The sequence below is a fragment of the Kluyveromyces marxianus genome, chromosome 3 (assembly GCF_001417885.1).
Source record: "Kluyveromyces marxianus DMKU3-1042 DNA, complete genome, chromosome 3".
Classification (NCBI taxonomy): domain Eukaryota; kingdom Fungi; phylum Ascomycota; class Saccharomycetes; order Saccharomycetales; family Saccharomycetaceae; genus Kluyveromyces; species Kluyveromyces marxianus.
Window position 1 is genome coordinate 985144 of NC_036027.1, and position 17068 is coordinate 1002211.

The window sequence follows — 17068 nt, forward strand, 5'->3', positions numbered from 1 at the left end:
ATTAATCAACTCATACTCAAACCGTTTTGAGCTTCCTTGTACAATATATTCGCCTGGTCTTTTAAAGACTGAGAATATTGAAAAATTATATGAATATTTGCACTCAACAATTTGTAACTGTCTTTATATTGTTTCCATCCATTCAAGAGCCTTGCCATGTACAATATAGCATATGAAAGCTCATAATCGTTTTTAGTTTCGCGACATTTTTCTGTATATTTTATAATTAAAGGATGTGCTCTAGCTGGGTTTCCGGCAGCTAACATTACTTCTATCTTCTTTCTCATAAATGAGAATTTCCATGTCATACCTTCATCATTTCTCTCTGTTTCCTCGATCATTTTTTCTACAGCACTTACTGCTTCTGTATAGAATTTATTATTGACTAGTTTTTCAATTCTTTGTAGTTGTTTTTGCTTATTTCTATTTGTTGGTATTAGTTCACTGTAACAAGATCCAATATCATCGAAGCCCAAAAAGGACCATGCTAAACTTAAAACTTCGGCTGTGACCCTATGTTTGTCGTCTGTCAATCCACCACTTGAAATTGCAATGACTGTGGATAAAAGTTCTAAAACTTTGGGCACATAACCAACTTCATGTAGGTTAAGTACGAGCTGTGAAGTGAAGAAGTACTGAAGCATTTCTGGTGAAGTACTTTGATTGTCATTAAATGGTTTTAGTAAATCATGTATACTCCTTTGTAATGAGCTTAAGTCACCAGGTTGTATGAAAATATGGTGTATGAGAACATCCCACAAATTACACAAACCATGTAAACCAGACTTTTCTCGTATAGTCTCTATTAGTTCATGAAGACTTTTCAAAGCAACTTCGGGAGATCCATGATCTTGATGCAAACTACTGAGCACAAATGTTTGGCATATGTGAGAAAAATTTGAGGATGACGTTACTGCTATGTTAGAGTTTCTACAGTAATCAAAATATTGATATATTCTTTCTATGGTTTTTTCGTAATCCTTAATTTTTCTGTAATGAATCATTTCAAGAAGTATAATGTCTGGAAATCGCGTTCTATCATTGAAGGAGGTATATTCAATAATACTCCCTGCTAGATCATCTGAAGTAGAATTTGATATTGCTAATTGAACAACATAGTTGAGCAAAATACTAAACTTCTCACCAGATACAACTAACCATGGGATTGTATTTCCGTTATTTTCAACTGTTATAAAAGGAGATACTTCGCAATCATTTGGGTTGGGATGAGAAAATATCTGATCTAGTATACTATTGGGCTTGAATATCTCAGATTCAAATTCCTTGTAAATATCACAGTGAGTAAATCTTAACTTAAAGCTTTCCAAAGATTGTATGATTTGGACGACATCTTCTACAAAGTAGTGTTCGTAACTGGAGTCCACAATTATTCGAGGTAACAGATCATAAATAGCACTATCCACACAAAGAAGACGATCAAATCTCGAAGAAACCCTTTGTTGGTCTAAAGAAGTGACAATTGCCTCTTGTAATAAATGTATTAGATCTTGTATTTGATCATAATTTGTAATCGAGAAAAGTATATGTAAAAGATTGACTGTAATTCTTTTTGTGCTAACCTTCAATAAATATTTCACAAAGTTTTCCAATGTAGGCAGTCCAACTCCGATGGAATTAGCCTTTGGCGTTAATTGTAATATTCCAAGTATTATATTTGGGGTCAAATCTTTAGACCCTAAACAATACAATAGTACTAATATCACAGAGCTTATATCATATGGGTCATAACCTCGAACAATTAAAATTGGCTGATATGCAGTTGTCATTTAAATAAGTACTGGATAGAAGGTGAGCACTAAAAGTAACTAATCAACTTTTCCCTTGCTCCTTTTGTGTTTTCAACAAACTGGCTATATAGCTGCTTATTGACATTTTTCATTTGTAAAATTTCCTTTACTATATTAATTAATACAGTTACGTAGAGATAGACACATAGACGATAATTATATAATGTGAAATGAAAACATTGATTATTCCAAGTATCTGTACTCTGTGAGTATCATAGATCTGTCTGGTATTCTACTTGGTACCGGGAGTAGAATTCTAAGTTTCCTTTTGGAGTCGTTGACTTCTGTGATCAAAGCATAACCTAGAATCGATGCTGTGCGGATTTCATCTTCAGACTCTTTTCTTGACACATTAGTGATAGCTACTATTGCATGTTGCAAGTTTGATGCATTGACATCTATTTTATCAAATGCTGTCATGTCGATGTCTTTAGTTTTATCTAATAGTTCATTTTGATTTCTTGGTTTGAAGACAGTTAGTTCTTCAAACCCAACACCTACAGTATAAGGACTTAGCACTGTTTGGGTTGTTCCGTAAAAGTATTCCCTAATTTGAATTCGCTGAATAGATCTTCTCATGATATCATCGATTTTAATTATGGAATTCGGAGGAGGAATTCGTACAATGGATCCAATTTTGGCTCGGAAGACTTCGCTTAGTTTTATGGCCAAATCATCAGTCTGGGCACATACGATAATAGCTTTGACTTCAAATTCATCGATAATATGCTCTATTTCAGACCACGTTTCTGTATCCAGGTGACTAAGTTTAGGCGTATCGATAAATACTCCAGACCTCCTCACAACGGGGTCATTTTTTATTCTCTGCCTAACACCGTGAGCAAGCTGAGATATTGTAGTCTTATACAATTGTCTGTTATCTCGAATATTTTCCAGTCCAAAATTCTTTACAAGTGGCTGCTTACTGTGTAATTTTGTTGCACCAGTCGTAATACTTTGTCCCCAAAGGGAACTCTCTATATCTAAGATTTCGGATATTGGCGTGGCTGTTAGAGAACCAGGTAATGAGAAAACACCTTCTTGTGGATTCAGATTTACAAGAAGTGGCTGATATTGTCTGATTTTTAAGGCATAAGAGCATAACGTATGCGCTAAAGATGATTTTCCTGTAGATTCGTCGCCTAATATAAGGACACGGGGACCATTAAAACTCGATAGTCTTAGTCTTTCTAATGCAAAATTTAGATTGTAAATGTAAGTATGGTAAGCCTTATCCTCAGATATCTTGGGTTCCAATTCCTCTAAACACTTCCATTCAATCATGGCTCTTTCTATAGCGTATAGGTTAACCACAACACCTTGGAATGTATACGGCATATCATTTGCCAATTCTGTACCTAACATTTCTACTATACCAAATTTGACAACGATGGTCAATTTGGCTCCAGTCGGTACTTGGACTGTCCATTCTTGACCTTTCGGAAGTTGAGATATCTTCGTGGTCTCTGTAACATCATTGAATTCTACGAATTCCATAGTATCAATTTGGCTGAAGTTTGCGACGCTTTTGATGTCTTCTATCAGTCAATGTGTTAGCATTTCCTTCATATTTTCATGCTCTCTTCATTTATTTTAAAATAATTAGAGATATTATACAGTTAGTTTTTCAATATCATGTTTATATGAGCTAGAGAGAAATAGTTATGGAAAATTGAACAAAACGAAAACTTAAAAGACATCTTTTTTTGAAACGACACTGTATATATTTAGATACTAGATATATTGCAACATAATCGGGATTAACCCACATATCGTATCAGCTATTTATATTTCCCAAATTTTTTTGCTTTTATATACTTTATGATGCAATACTGACGAGCATTAAATCATTTACCCTTAGCGATTGCATCGCTTCTTTGGGCCCACTCAGTCCAAGACCCATCGTATAGCCTAACTTGTTTGACACCAGCAATCTCAAGGGCAGTCTTTATAATTGTACCCGTGACACCTGTGCCACACATAGCGATAGTTGGCTTTTCTAGATCTATTTCGATACCATTGTCAGATAAAAATGGTTGTATCTTCTTCAACATCTTGTCATTATCGGTTGGTAGTGTTTTATCGTCATTTAGCACTTCTGTAAATGGCAATGGTTTGGCGCCAGGCACATGACCGGAGCTCAATCCTGCTCTGGGTTCAGGAGCTTCACCTGTAAACCTTTGCAAGCTTCTAGCGTCGAAAAGTTGGTAATTCTTTATTTCACCAGACTTCAACAAGTTCTGCAAAAATTCAAAATCAACAGTTTCTTCACTAGAGAGATTGGTATTCGAAGTGTATTCGCTCTTCCCATAAGGAGTAATGGAAGAAACCTTGGAAGTATCAACTGGATAACCAGATTGCTTCAAAGTCTGGAAATTATTCAAAAGATAAACTGGATCGTGGCCCATTACAGAGAGTGTCCATGCACATCTTGGTGCACTGAAGTTGCCAATTCTGTCATAAACAACAAGTATATCATCTTTTCTCAAACCAAGCTCGCTCATAGAATTGTTAAACGTCTCGGAGTCGGGCAACATGTGAGGATATTCCGATTTTAAATCTTTCACACTATCGATGTCAAAATACACAGCACCTTTCAAACGTTCTTCATCCAAAAACTCTTGTTTCCCATCTCTGTGCAGATTTGGCAAGTACCACGTAGAGTCTACAGGTACAACACGGCGTTTCGTTTCATTCAGGACCAATTCAGTGAACACTTTAGGTGATATCAATTTGAATAGTGGCATTTTACAGTTTTAAAGTGACTCTTGGTTTTTGGGGTGCAATCCAATTTATTTATAGCAGTAGTGTACTTACGTCAAGCCCAACTTGCTAATATATACTAAATTAACGACGAGAAGGAAGTAAAAGCACTAATTTTTATCGTCTTTTTAAACAGAAAGCTTTCTAGTCCAAATGTACTTTATCAACGAATTATTCCCTTAAAGACCATATGCGTACGTTGAAACAGTTTCGATCGCGTTTCCCACGAAAGTTAACGTGGGAAAAGACACTAAAGAAGAGAGCCAACAAAAAAAAAAAAAAAAAATAATATAATATCAATAATAAAAAGAAATTGGCACGTGATTGCCTGTGGGTAAAAGCGTCAAAAGAAGAAAAGAGGCAGCTCATCGCACGGTTCGTTTAAATACTACGTTCATCGGCATTATAAGTTAGCCCAAACATGTGGTAAGGCAACCTAAGACAAACGGTTCGCAATAACACACAGAGACTAAGTGATTAAATACGCACCTAGCTCTATATATCACAGGCTTTGAATAGGATTGTCTGGCTCTAAGAATGACAGTAGAAGAACAGGAAGTGCAGGTCAGTGAGAACTTCAGAATAAAGCGCGCAATATATGGTGGGAGAGCGTGCTATGCTTCCAGCGATCTAAAGAAAGACAGCTGTGTATTAGAAGTTTCGGATTATATGGGCTGTGCAATTTTGTATGAATTCCGGAAGGAGGTATGTCATTGGTGCCTGAGTTACAATTATGGTACAATGATGAAGATCAAGATTAATTGGGCGGATGTAGCAGACATGTTTTCGGAGTTACATTCGAAGATTTCTGCTAAGCAGTACAAGGGTAGCGGGCTGTGGTTCTGCACAGAGGAGTGTAAAAGATCGTTTCTACATCAAAAGAACATAGCAGAGCTCTTGTTGTTGTATGAAACGGTGCTTGTTCATTTCCAATCTATGCAGCGTCATCATAACTGCGTCGCAGAAGATACCCATGTGGAAGAAAAATATGCTCAAATCGAGGCCTCCAAGATGCAGAATGTAATTGAGAAACGCTGGGAAGAGATCGAGCTCAATTGGATACCGAAGGCTGCCAAAATGAAGCAAACTAAACTTATCAATGAGCTTCCTAAGATAGACGAAGATAGTTATTCGTCAATAAGATTTGTCCTGGAATGCATCTTTAATCTTAAACAACAAGAAAAAGATAGCATCAAGCTAAATGCTTGGAAATCTCTACAATCCAATGAGGTTGAGAAAATCACAACTTTCCCTGTTTTACTCGATCATCAAATGGTAGTGTTCAAGTGGGTTTATATTCTAGCACCAAACTTTAGGAATATCTTAACACCAGCATTTTTCCGTCATATCTTGGGATCTGAGTATGGGAACTCATTCGGAATATGGGAAATTGCTGAAGAATCCGATAGTAGAGAATATTTGGGCTACATGGTACTTCCGGAAGCCTCTTATTTTAACCATTCCTGTGATCCAAATGTTCAGAAGAAACGAGTAGGAAGAACATTCAAATATTCCTTGAAAAGGGATGTGGAACAGGATGAAGAATTATGCATAGATTACAGAGAAATACTCAATCTGGATGTCGCTGACAGAAGAAAGATCCTCAAAAGCAATTGGTTTTTCGAATGTCGGTGCAGTAGGTGTGTATCAGAGCTGTAGGCGATCCATTAGAGCATCTTCAAGTGCAGATTTACTCACACTTAAGCTTGAAGACAAGTCACTACCAGATTCCTCATTATTCTTGTTAGTTGTGGTATCTAGTGTTTCATTGTTCGGAACGTCAAACCTATTATTCAGTATCTTGGAAGCTTGTAGGTTCTGTAAGATGGTTTCGTCCACGGAGTTTCGAGTATCCAGTGGGGACCGCATTCGTGGTGAATCGCTCATTTGTTCAGATAGTAACTTAAGATGCTTCTGGAATAGCATATAGCTGCGTTTTTTTAAGAAGGATTCTGGAGCGCCCAAATCCTGGCAGAGTTCTTTCCAATCCATATCCTCTAATGACTCCATCTTAGATATCCTCGTCCATAGAATTTTATCTCTCTTAAATCCCCATTCAAAGGGTTTAGGGTCAATAAATCCTTCAGGCCGTTTGCCAGAAACTCTGATGTATACCTTGGTGTTTTCGTTATTCATTTTAGGTATTATATTGGGTAACGTCAATGAGATCTAAAGCATTCATTTCTCGAAGACTTGTTGACACAAGTACTCTTCAGACTTTGTGTTCACTTCAAGAACCTATGAATGTAAATACTAACTGAGAAATTTAGGTTTGATAATGGCTTTTGTTAAATAATTTTGATTAGCTAGATATTCTCTATTTGTTTAAGGGTCATCCATCCACTTATTTTGGAAGGGTTTGTTTGTTACCTCTTGATTTTGAAAAGTCCGGGTATCTGATAGGATTAACGTAAAGACAAGAAACAAAATGGCAACTTAATAATGAGCAAGACATACTGTACATAAGCTACCTTAACATGTTATTCTCAATTAAGGCACTACTCTGTGAAAATTATAGAAAGGTAACAAACTAGAATACCTTGTGTGTTTCTTGTCAGACATAGCTTTATTTTTCTTTGATTGCGAGATGATTAAAGTGTCATGAGTAATATTATTCGTTCATTGGATTCAACGTTAGAGCCCAACTTAATCAATGTTCAGATCAACAGCACAGACTCGTATCAAAGTTTTCCCACTGCCTTAGATAAAATAAGCAGTAAGAGTTTACCTGGTCTACCTTTTGTTCAAGTTCCCATAGTCCGTTTTTATGGTTGCTTGCCAACTGGACACAAGATATTAGTACACTGCCATGGCGTGCTTCCTTACATATTCATTCGGTATGATGGGCAAATGAGCGATACGTCATCAGAAATCCTGAATCGATGCTCTAATTTACATAATATTCTTGAGATAAGGATGGTGGAGACTTACACCAAGAATCAAATGACGGAAAAGTTTAAGAGTCTCAAATATGTGGCCAACGTGTCAGTGGTGAAGGGTGTACCATTTTATGGATACCATGTTGGTTATGAACCTTTTTATAAAATATCATTATTGAATGGATCATATGTCAATAAACTATCTGACTTGCTTAGGGATGGAAAAATTCTTTCCTCCAAGGTTGAAGTTTATGAAGCTCACATACCCCATCTACTTCAATTGATGGCAGATTATAACCTATTTGGATGTGGCTGGTTAAAACTATCACAATGTTACTTCAGGAAACCTATCCTCTTGGAGGATCTTGAGATAAATGAAATCCTTTACACAGAATCTCTTGAGAGGTTCTTAAAAACTCATCTAAAACCTAACGAGAATGTACTTGATCAGGATCCTTTTCATAGGGTTGGAAGGACACTTTTGGAAATAGATATCCTTCCGCAATTTATTGTGAATAAGCAAAAGATTCAGTTTCGAGACTTGCACCATGACTTCATTGAAATTACTAAAGATCTTCAATTGTCTGATCAAGGCTATGTGAATTCTACCAAGGATATCTGGGATGAAATTCAAAACATAAGAAAAATGAAAGGTCTTTCAGAGTACCAAGAGCTAGATAATTACTCTCGTGATCCTATGCTACAGTATAACTGGAAGGATAATACAAATTTACTAAATTATTTCGAGGCTGCAAAGAAAAGAACATCAAGCTTGTTTCCGACAAAATCTTTAAGATTCGACTCATTCGTCAATGTATCACAAAATGAGCATTTATTTCCAAGCCCAAGAGAGGCTCTAGAAGAATTATGGCCTAAAATACCTAGATATATTAGTAAAAAAGTGCAAACATTCACTGAAATGCATCAGAACAAAGACATATACAATAAATTTGGGGATAAATCAGACCCATTTAGTATTCAACAACAACATGAGACTTTTTCGGTGGTAAATCCCTTATCATCTTTAAACGACTCAGATTCAACGACACGCTCAAAAAGAAAAGCATCACAGTCACCATCTAAATCTGATAATTCTATCAACCCAGAATCGCAAATTTATACAGTTCCAAATAAAAAATTGCATCAATCCATATCAACCAGAGATCATTTAAAAGTATTAAAAAGACCCAAGATTAACTTTGCTAACATCAAGGAAAGTCTTCTATTGAAAGAAATCCCAGAAGTCGTCTATCCTGAGCCATTTTATTCCAATCCTTTAGATTTGAAAAGGAACACTACAGAAATTGCTGATGCTGTTTTCAAACTATCTAGTGATCATGTCTCCTTTAGAAAGGGAATGGAGTATAAAAACTATTCCCCTGTTCTTACTGCTTCAGATAATGTTTACCAAAGATCAAGATGGAGGTACGTAAGAGATAAACCAACTTTCCAAAATGTTATGCAGAATAACGAATCATGTAAAAAAGAGTTTTCTGCTGTTGTTGGGAAAACACCCGACCTACCTTTTGGCTATAAATTTAAAAGTAATAACATGAATCTCCAGAATTTTAATTCGTTCAATAGAATGACCCACTTCACTATGGAACTTCATGTGAACTCCAGAGAAGATAAATACCCAGATCCCAAACATGATGCCGTTCGCATGATATTCTGGAAAGTCCAAGATGGAACCTTCCCATTTAATTTGGATATAACACAGGAAGGGTTGTTGATTTATTCAGATAATGGAACTGATAGATTTTTATGGAATAGCGCGGATCCAACTATCCATGTTACGACTTATGAAGATGAATTAAGTATGATTTATGCTCTAGAAGACTTGGTGAGGTTTTTTGACCCAGATATTTTGTCAGGGTACGAAATACACTCTTCATCGTGGGGATACCTAATTGATAGATGTCGCTTTGCTCATAATTACGATGTTGAAGAAGAGCTTTCACGTGTTGAAACAAATCACAACAACAAAAAAAAGGATTCATGGGGGTATACGCATGCCACCGCCTTTCGAATCACAGGCAGGCACATGTTAAATATATGGAGACATTTAAGATCTTCCCTCAATCTTCTTGATTATACGCTTGAAAATATTGTATTCCATGTTTTGCATGAAAGATTTCCATTCTACTCATTTAAAACTTTGACGGGCTTCTTCGACTCGAAAGATCCATCCTCGAAGAAGTGTCTCATTAACTACTATATTAAAAGAGTTAGAGTAAATTACCAACTCCTGGAAACTCAAAACATCATAGGGAAAACGATTGAACAGGCAAGATTAATTGGCATTGAATTTTACTCTGTTCTTTATCGCGGATCACAATATAAAGTGGAATCATTCTTGATAAGACTTTGTAAATCTGAAAGCTTTCTTCTCATTTCTCCTAGCCGTAAACAAGTTAGAGATCAAAAAGCACTTGAATGTATACCATTAGTTATGGAGCCATCTTCAGCCTTTTACAACAGTCCATTACTGGTTCTAGATTTTCAATCTTTATATCCGTCAATTGTTATGGCTTATAACTACTGTTATAGCACTATGCTAGGCAGAGTCCAAACCCTAGGTCTTAAAGACAATCGTATTGGTACAACTACGATAGATATTCCTCCAGATTTGTTGACTTTGATTTCTGATTATGTCACGGTATCACCTAATGGTATAGCCTTTGTGAAGAAGGAATTGCGAAAATCAATCTTAGCTAAAATGTTGAAAGACATTCTTGCAACTAGGTTTTTGATGAAAGACACTATGAACCAGCTAAAAGATGACCACGATGTTGTTAGTATGTTAGATAATAGGCAAGCTGCATTGAAACTATTAGCCAATGTCACGTATGGATACACTGCAGCATCTTTTTCTGGCAGAATGCCATGTTCGGATATCGCTGACAGCATTGTTCAAACAGGTAGAGAAACTTTAGAACGTGCTATTGAATTTATAGAATCCACCAAAAAATGGGGTGCCAAAGTTGTATACGGTGACACTGATAGTTTATTTGTATATCTCCCAGGGAAATCTAGAAGTGATGCGTTCAAAATTGGTAAGGAAATCGCAAAGGAAATTACAATGAAAAACCCCAAACCTGTAGAGCTTAAATTTGAAAAGGTCTACCACCCATGTTTTTTGGTAACCAAAAAGAGATATGTGGGATATGCATATGAATATGAGAACCAAATTAACCCTAAATTTGATGCAAAGGGGATTGAAACAGTGAGAAGAGACGGTACTCCAGCTCAACAAAAGATAGTGGAAAGGGCACTACGAACTATGTTTGAAACTACAGATTTGTCTAAGGTGAAAGAATACCTTCTTGGCGAATTTGACAAAATCATTACGGGAAGAGTTAATATCCAAGACTTTTGCTTTGCAAGGGAAGTAAAAATAGGACATTACAAAAGTGATAAGACTGCACCACCTGGAGCTCAGATAGCAATGCAAATGATGGAAGAAGATCATAGGAAGGAACCGCAGTATAAACAAAGAATACCATATGTTGTTAAAATGGGAAAAATGGGTGAGACTCTAAGTTCTAGATGTATATCACCAGAAGCATTCTTGAGGTCGAAAGATTCGAGACTCGATTATAACTATTATATTGTGAAAAATATAATTCCTCCACTACAGAGATTTTTTCAACTTGTAGGGGTGGATGTCATGGATTGGTTCTCGTCGATGCGTAAAACAATGTATGTTTCAAATGAAAGCGCTGAACATGATAAAATTGATGGAAGATCAGTAACATCAATTGTCAAAGCTAGATCATGTCTACGTTGTCGTAAAAGAGTACATCCGGAGTACATAAGCAGAATTTGTGATGAGTGTAGAAAAGACAAAGGTAATACCATTATGGCTTTACAGGAAGCAGTACGCTTGAAACAATCGAAAATGCACATGATTCTTAGAACATGCCAAACCTGTTCATACAAGTTTCACAAGGATGCAATGGCCCCATTAGACTCCATAGCCCTTAAGTGTCAATCTAAAGACTGTCCAGTATATTTTAGCAAAGTTAAGTACATCAATGGTCTCAAAAATACGGACATGAGAGATCTTCTTCTTGGCATTATAGATTTGGATTACTGATCTCTGGCACGTGATATATAATCTCGTTTTTTTTTCTTTTTCTCCTTTTTTTTTTTTTTTTTTTTTCCATCTCATCTCATCGCATAGGAAGAAAATGAATATCAATATGGATCACAACGTATGAATAAACTAACAAGCCTAAACTTATCATATTTTGTAGCGAACAATCTTTATACATTACTCAAAAATACCCAGCTACAATACTGAGATATTAACCAAAGTCTGCTTCTGAAATGCCAGTAACGAAGTCTTTAGGAAAAATCCAAAAGGGTTTGAAAGGAAAAAAATTCACCGTCCATCCTAAAGGACGTAAATTCCAACAACTTAACAGAGCTACTCTTCGTGAGGAAAAGATCGCTCTTAAGAAGAAGGCACATAATGAAAAAAGATCACATGAATTATCTCGTATGACATTCATTCAGTCAGCAATTAACTCTGATTCGTTAAAAGAGAAGAAGGTTTTCACTTATGAAGATACGGCTGTTTTAATCCAAGAATTTATTGCTCGTGACGATGATGAATTAAATGAACTCAAGGCTAAGAGGAGGTCTAATAGACCTCCATCTGGTAGACAACTCCTTTTACAACAAAAAAGAGACCTAGAAATGGAAGAATTTAAAGCTGGTTTCCTATGTCCGGATTTAACTGATGAGGATAATGTTGTTTTCTTGAGAGCATGGAATCAAACATTTGGTGGTTTAAGTACATTAAAACTTATAAGAGTTAACGTTGATGGTGAGAAGGTACTTGGTGGTACCAAGCCAGTAAAACCTACTACAGCCGAAAAAAAGGATATTGAAATGTCTTAATTGCGGTAAAGCGCAGGCATAAATATATATATATAAACAAGTATTATCATTCTATTTTTTTGCATTTATTTAGTTAATTCACATCTTGGCTATCTTCATTAATACTTAATAATAATAACACTGAGCTTCTCGTGGGTTCCACACCCTTCGCATGTATATGAATCTAAGAATGTTATAGTGGGGGTAGGAAAAATGCACATCCAGTTAGAATACTTGCTAATCCCAGTGCGATTTTACCATTTCTTCCAATTAACGGTGGAGTTACAACTTTCTTTGTGAACACTACCTCGTAGCTACCTTTTGAATTGTCGCCAAATAATTTCCATCCTTGGTTTTCATATTGATTGATAATTTCAAGTAATTGTTCTGGTGGAATCCTACCGCAGTTTATCACACCAAAAAGATCTTTCTTTTGGATGTGAACAAGGAAGGTAGAATCATATGGCTCCACTTTTGAGACTGATTTCTCGACGTCATAAGATAAGAATTTTGTTAGTTCAGTGGAAGAAAATGGATGAATTAACCGTTCATACTCAACTAGGCGCGGTATGAAAGGAGATACCTTCCTTATACGAGCAGAAGGAATGCGTTTTTGAAATAATAGAGATCCTGGAGTTAGTTGGGTCGGTGCACCTTTGTTATGAGACCATTGGTATTTCCTTTGTTGCTCGAGCACAAATTTTTTAATTTCATTCTCTTGCTTCTCAGCCTTCTCAAGAAATTCTTTAAGTGCATTGATGTCGCGATCTGTAATGGTTTCAGTCGTCGTTTCTTTCTTTGCATTATTTACAGGTGGTTTTTGATGTCTGTTAACAACCTCATGTTGCATCTTGGTACTTATTCCATTATTAATCGATAACGATTTCTCATTCAGATTTTGTTCTTTCAGTACTCTCTCTTTTTCATACTTTTCTGCTGTTACCTTAAGGTTCTGTAATTCTTTTTTCAAATTAATTGGTTTGGGTGTGATGACATTAACAATTGTGCGCGAATTGAACTTCGTTATTGCCTTGTATATATCTTCATCACTGACTCTGTGTTGAAAAATCATTTGATACAATTTTCGAATTTGTTTCTTTAGGGTGTCGTGGGGTAGTGAGAGATTGTTAATTAACTCTATGAGGACCTCTCTTTCCGGCGAAGACTCTGAGGGCCATGCATTGCGCTCGATGGTGTTGTGCAATGAACTTTTGAATGCTTTAACGGATCTTTCTTTCGGTGTATTGGGGTCCAATGCTACTTTCCATGATACACGACCTTTATCCAAATGTGCAGTAGGAAAATGAACGGACCTTATACCAAACCTTGTACATCTTGATAGAAGCATGATATTGTTGGAGTGCTATGAAAACTTTGATTACTCTTGAGGTTTTTCTTTCAAGTCCTGTTTATATGACTTATAAATTTGATCTTTAATATGTATATACTTAGTTAAAAGTGAGCTGAGCTATATTTCCCAATATAACAAAAAAACTTACCAACATGATTAGCATCTCTTCTGCACAATTGCTAGAAAAAAAAGTTAAAGAAAGTCGAATTTAAGAGGTATTTTAACATCAATTGGCCAGCAGACGATCTCTATTTACTAATATACTATAATGGGTAGAGCATTGGTGACTATCGACAACGTATATTCCAATAATTTGGGAACTTTCAAAAGAATTATTGAGGAGGTACTTCCTGTAAAATATTCCGAGGAGTACTTCCAAGAAGTAGTAGACAAGAATGCCAAAGGCGTGTTTTATTCAAGATTAGCATATTATGGGGAAATTGCAGTTGGTGCTGTAAAAGCTAGATTAATTGCCAACAAAAACGGAGGAGTGTTACCAGCAGGTGTGTACATTGAAGTTATAGCAGTGCTTGAGGCTTACCGTGGCAAGACAGCAGGAAGTTTATTATTGAAGTATATAGAAGACAAATGCAAAGAGAGCTTTCAGCATGACTTGTACGTTCATGTAAGCGTTGATAACGAATCTGCTATACAATGGTATGAAAAGAACGGTTTTGTAAAGCAAGACGATGTTCTGAAAAACTATTATAAAGATACCAAAGGTTCACCAGATGCATTTGTATATAAAAAGGTTCTTTAGACTTTTTTTCCTTCAATCTAATTGAATAGACTAGGTTAGACTAATTCTAATTTACAGACACTTTTGATATTCCTTTATTGTGAGGATAATCTAGTGTATAGATCGCCAAGACAAAATCCAGTTTAGTCTTTCTTGACTTCTTTTTCATTGTCTGGCGAAGGTGCATCATTGGAGGCATCTGATTCTTCGTCCTCATCTTCAGTATCCGTATCTATGTCGGTGATATCGGAATCATATTCATCGTCAGAGGCATCGGAATCATCTTCATCTTCCGCAGAGTCTTGTGCATCATCATCCTCTTCTTCATCGGATCCCAATTCATGTAGTATTTCTTTCTTAGGGTCGACCTCTACTGGGGCTCTCTTGACAACTAGAGGAACTGTGAAATCTAAATCAGAACCAAAATAATCTGGGGACTTGATTACAACTCTGAAAAAGTAAGAGCCTTCATCTTGTGGTGCTGGTTGAGCAAAAGGTACTGAGATGGTTCCTACAACCCAATCATCTGCCTTGAATTCTTTTTCTACATCTTTCACGATTCTTTTATCGAAGTCCACATTTAGGTTTTCCACTGATAGTCTTTGGGTTATGCTTGGGGTTTGAATGATCTTACCATCTTTTTGCGATACCACGATTGAGTACCAACAAGTACGTCTTCTTGTTGGATGTAGAGGAGCAAAAGTTTCAGGTAATAAAGGCTCTTCGAGCATTTTTTCAAATGGATCTTGTTCTAACATTAATGGGTCATCACCCAATAACTTTTCTTCCGGAATTAAGGATTTGGGGAAAAGCTTGTGTTTTGGGGAGCGAATTAACACCTTCACTTGGATATGAGGAGTGGAACCTGGCTCGACTGTTTCAAGTGAAGATCCACGCACTTTGAAGGATGCTTTGAGAAGTTGTAGTTTTGGAATACGTGAAGCAACGGTTAGGGTTTCTTTTAAAGCTTCTTTATCCTGTATTCCCAAGATTTTGCTTATTTGTTCATCTGGATATGTGAAGAGTTTACCCAAAGTGCGGATATCATCAGTGGTAGAGTCTAAGAAATGTTCCTTGTTGACGTTAGGTAATTGGAAAATTTGTGAGTGTAGAGACAATTGTGTGCACTGGATAACCGATCTATACGTTTCAAGTGCCATTAACGCTACCTCCGTATTTCTAAAAGTAGAAGCAATTTCAATCAATTGGTGGAATAATAATGAAGATTTTGTGATAATGTAATTTTTAGCATAATCATGTTTGCTTGCCTCCCGGTTGATATGGGCATGTATAACGTTGCTAACATCTTCTGGGGTCAATTCAGGGTACTTCAATTGGTATTCTTTTGCTTCGGAAATCCACTTGATGATCAAATCAGGAACGACAACATACGATGGTTTGAAGTTGAACAACTTGTCCACAAAATGAGACGCAGTTTCCGAATGGATGCCGTGCTTTGTGTATTCTTGGGAAGAACTCCACCACTTAGCCACCATTACGGGCAACACTACAGCTAACAATACGAAGTAAGCAAACAATACAAATGGCGAAGCAGAGCCTTCTACCAAGAACTTTGGCAATGCAATACCATGAGAAGTTGATTGTGGACCGTCTGGATGACCGTACTTCTTGTAATTCTCCTTAGTAATTTCGTCAGTCAATGCCTTGTAAGCCTTGTTAATCATCACAAAGCGCTCCTCCATAGCTGACCTGTCACTTTCGCTGAGATCCTTCGAAAGCTTGTCTGGATGAAACTTGACCGATAATTTCCTATAAGCAGACTTGATCTCTTTGTCGGTTGAAGAGAGCGAGACTCCAAGCAATTCATAGGGATCAAAGGTGCTAGCCGCAATCTGGTAGATTGCATCATTCTTTTGAATATAGTACACCAATGCGGAAATCAATACCCAGCCAACAGTCGCAAAATAAATACCCTTCTTTGACCGCTTTTTTTTGTTCTCCAGTCTCTGTTTCCTCACCTCTTCTGGCGTGTACTTCTCGTGCAAACGTGCCCATTCCGACTTGGAATCAGGACTACTCGAATCACCAGCAACAAGTTTATATATCTCAACACATGTAACAGGAACTACGCACACCAGCAACACCGTAAGCACGAAGAATGGCCAAGTCGTACTTGTCTCGTCATAATCGTAATTCTGCGGCATTCTTCTTTCTCAATTAGTTTTTCGCTCACAGCCGCTTCACTATCACAGAACAGTACTTCTATCTCTAGTTTCAGTCTTCAAAAGCCTGATACCGTTCTATGTCAATCCTATTATAATTGCTTTATCCCTTCTGAAAGAACAAGTGGTAGCATTGAATCTTGTTTTATAAATATGTCCTAGTTAATACGTAGCTAGATCGCCTTTCACTTAAAAAATTGTAAATTTAAAGTACATCTGTGGAAAGGAAAAAAAAAAAATTATTGTGAGAGATACGGAACGGATTGCGAGTCATGTGACATATGTCACGTGATCGGTTCTTTCATGAAAAAAAAAAATTCTACCAAAAAAAAAAAAAATATAACGAAGCGCATGGTATGAAAGTAATAATTTGGATTTGTTATATGATATGATGTAGAGGTTTAATAGATAAAGGACATTGGCAGGTGTTCTGAGCACTTATTTGACGGTTTTTTGTC

The 17068-nt window shown here is 36.5% G+C and overlaps 10 protein-coding genes across 10 annotated transcripts; 4 read left to right on the forward strand and 6 right to left on the reverse strand.

The window, feature by feature from the left end:
• Positions 1-5: 5 nt before the first annotated feature.
• On the reverse strand, positions 6-1787 carry APC5 (anaphase promoting complex subunit 5; the record flags this gene model as incomplete). Its single annotated transcript, XM_022818965.1, has 1 exon — positions 6-1787. One exon carries the CDS (start codon positions 1785-1787, stop codon positions 6-8), a length of 1782 nt encoding a protein of 593 aa, XP_022675578.1.
• A 204-nt stretch (positions 1788-1991) lies between these two features.
• On the reverse strand, positions 1992-3305 carry CLP1 (cleavage polyadenylation factor subunit CLP1; the record flags this gene model as incomplete). Its single annotated transcript, XM_022818966.1, has 1 exon — positions 1992-3305. One exon carries the CDS (start codon positions 3303-3305, stop codon positions 1992-1994), a length of 1314 nt encoding a protein of 437 aa, XP_022675579.1.
• A 350-nt stretch (positions 3306-3655) lies between these two features.
• TUM1 (thiosulfate sulfurtransferase) lies at positions 3656-4555 on the reverse strand (the record flags this gene model as incomplete). The annotated part of the gene is made up of 1 exon (XM_022818967.1): positions 3656-4555. One exon carries the CDS (start codon positions 4553-4555, stop codon positions 3656-3658), a length of 900 nt encoding a protein of 299 aa, XP_022675580.1.
• A 553-nt stretch (positions 4556-5108) lies between these two features.
• Positions 5109-6230, forward strand: SET6 (Set6p; the record flags this gene model as incomplete). Its single annotated transcript, XM_022818968.1, has 1 exon — positions 5109-6230. One exon carries the CDS (start codon positions 5109-5111, stop codon positions 6228-6230), a length of 1122 nt encoding a protein of 373 aa, XP_022675581.1.
• Positions 6219-6707, reverse strand: ATG29 (Atg29p; the record flags this gene model as incomplete). Its single annotated transcript, XM_022818969.1, has 1 exon — positions 6219-6707. One exon carries the CDS (start codon positions 6705-6707, stop codon positions 6219-6221), a length of 489 nt encoding a protein of 162 aa, XP_022675582.1.
• Positions 6708-7172: 465 nt separating this feature from the next.
• Positions 7173-11549, forward strand: REV3 (DNA-directed DNA polymerase; the record flags this gene model as incomplete). The annotated part of the gene is made up of 1 exon (XM_022818970.1): positions 7173-11549. The coding sequence occupies one exon, from the start codon at positions 7173-7175 to the stop codon at positions 11547-11549; it is 4377 nt and encodes a 1458-aa protein (XP_022675583.1).
• A 233-nt stretch (positions 11550-11782) lies between these two features.
• Positions 11783-12358, forward strand: TMA16 (Tma16p; the record flags this gene model as incomplete). Its single annotated transcript, XM_022818971.1, has 1 exon — positions 11783-12358. One exon carries the CDS (start codon positions 11783-11785, stop codon positions 12356-12358), a length of 576 nt encoding a protein of 191 aa, XP_022675584.1.
• Positions 12359-12530: 172 nt separating this feature from the next.
• MRX4 (Mrx4p) lies at positions 12531-13685 on the reverse strand (the record flags this gene model as incomplete). The annotated part of the gene is made up of 1 exon (XM_022818972.1): positions 12531-13685. One exon carries the CDS (start codon positions 13683-13685, stop codon positions 12531-12533), a length of 1155 nt encoding a protein of 384 aa, XP_022675585.1.
• A 271-nt stretch (positions 13686-13956) lies between these two features.
• NAT5 (peptide alpha-N-acetyltransferase subunit NAT5) lies at positions 13957-14448 on the forward strand (the record flags this gene model as incomplete). Its single annotated transcript, XM_022818973.1, has 1 exon — positions 13957-14448. One exon carries the CDS (start codon positions 13957-13959, stop codon positions 14446-14448), a length of 492 nt encoding a protein of 163 aa, XP_022675586.1.
• A 122-nt stretch (positions 14449-14570) lies between these two features.
• SEC63 (protein-transporting protein SEC63) lies at positions 14571-16592 on the reverse strand (the record flags this gene model as incomplete). The annotated part of the gene is made up of 1 exon (XM_022818975.1): positions 14571-16592. One exon carries the CDS (start codon positions 16590-16592, stop codon positions 14571-14573), a length of 2022 nt encoding a protein of 673 aa, XP_022675587.1.
• Between the last annotated feature and the right edge of the window lie 476 nt (positions 16593-17068).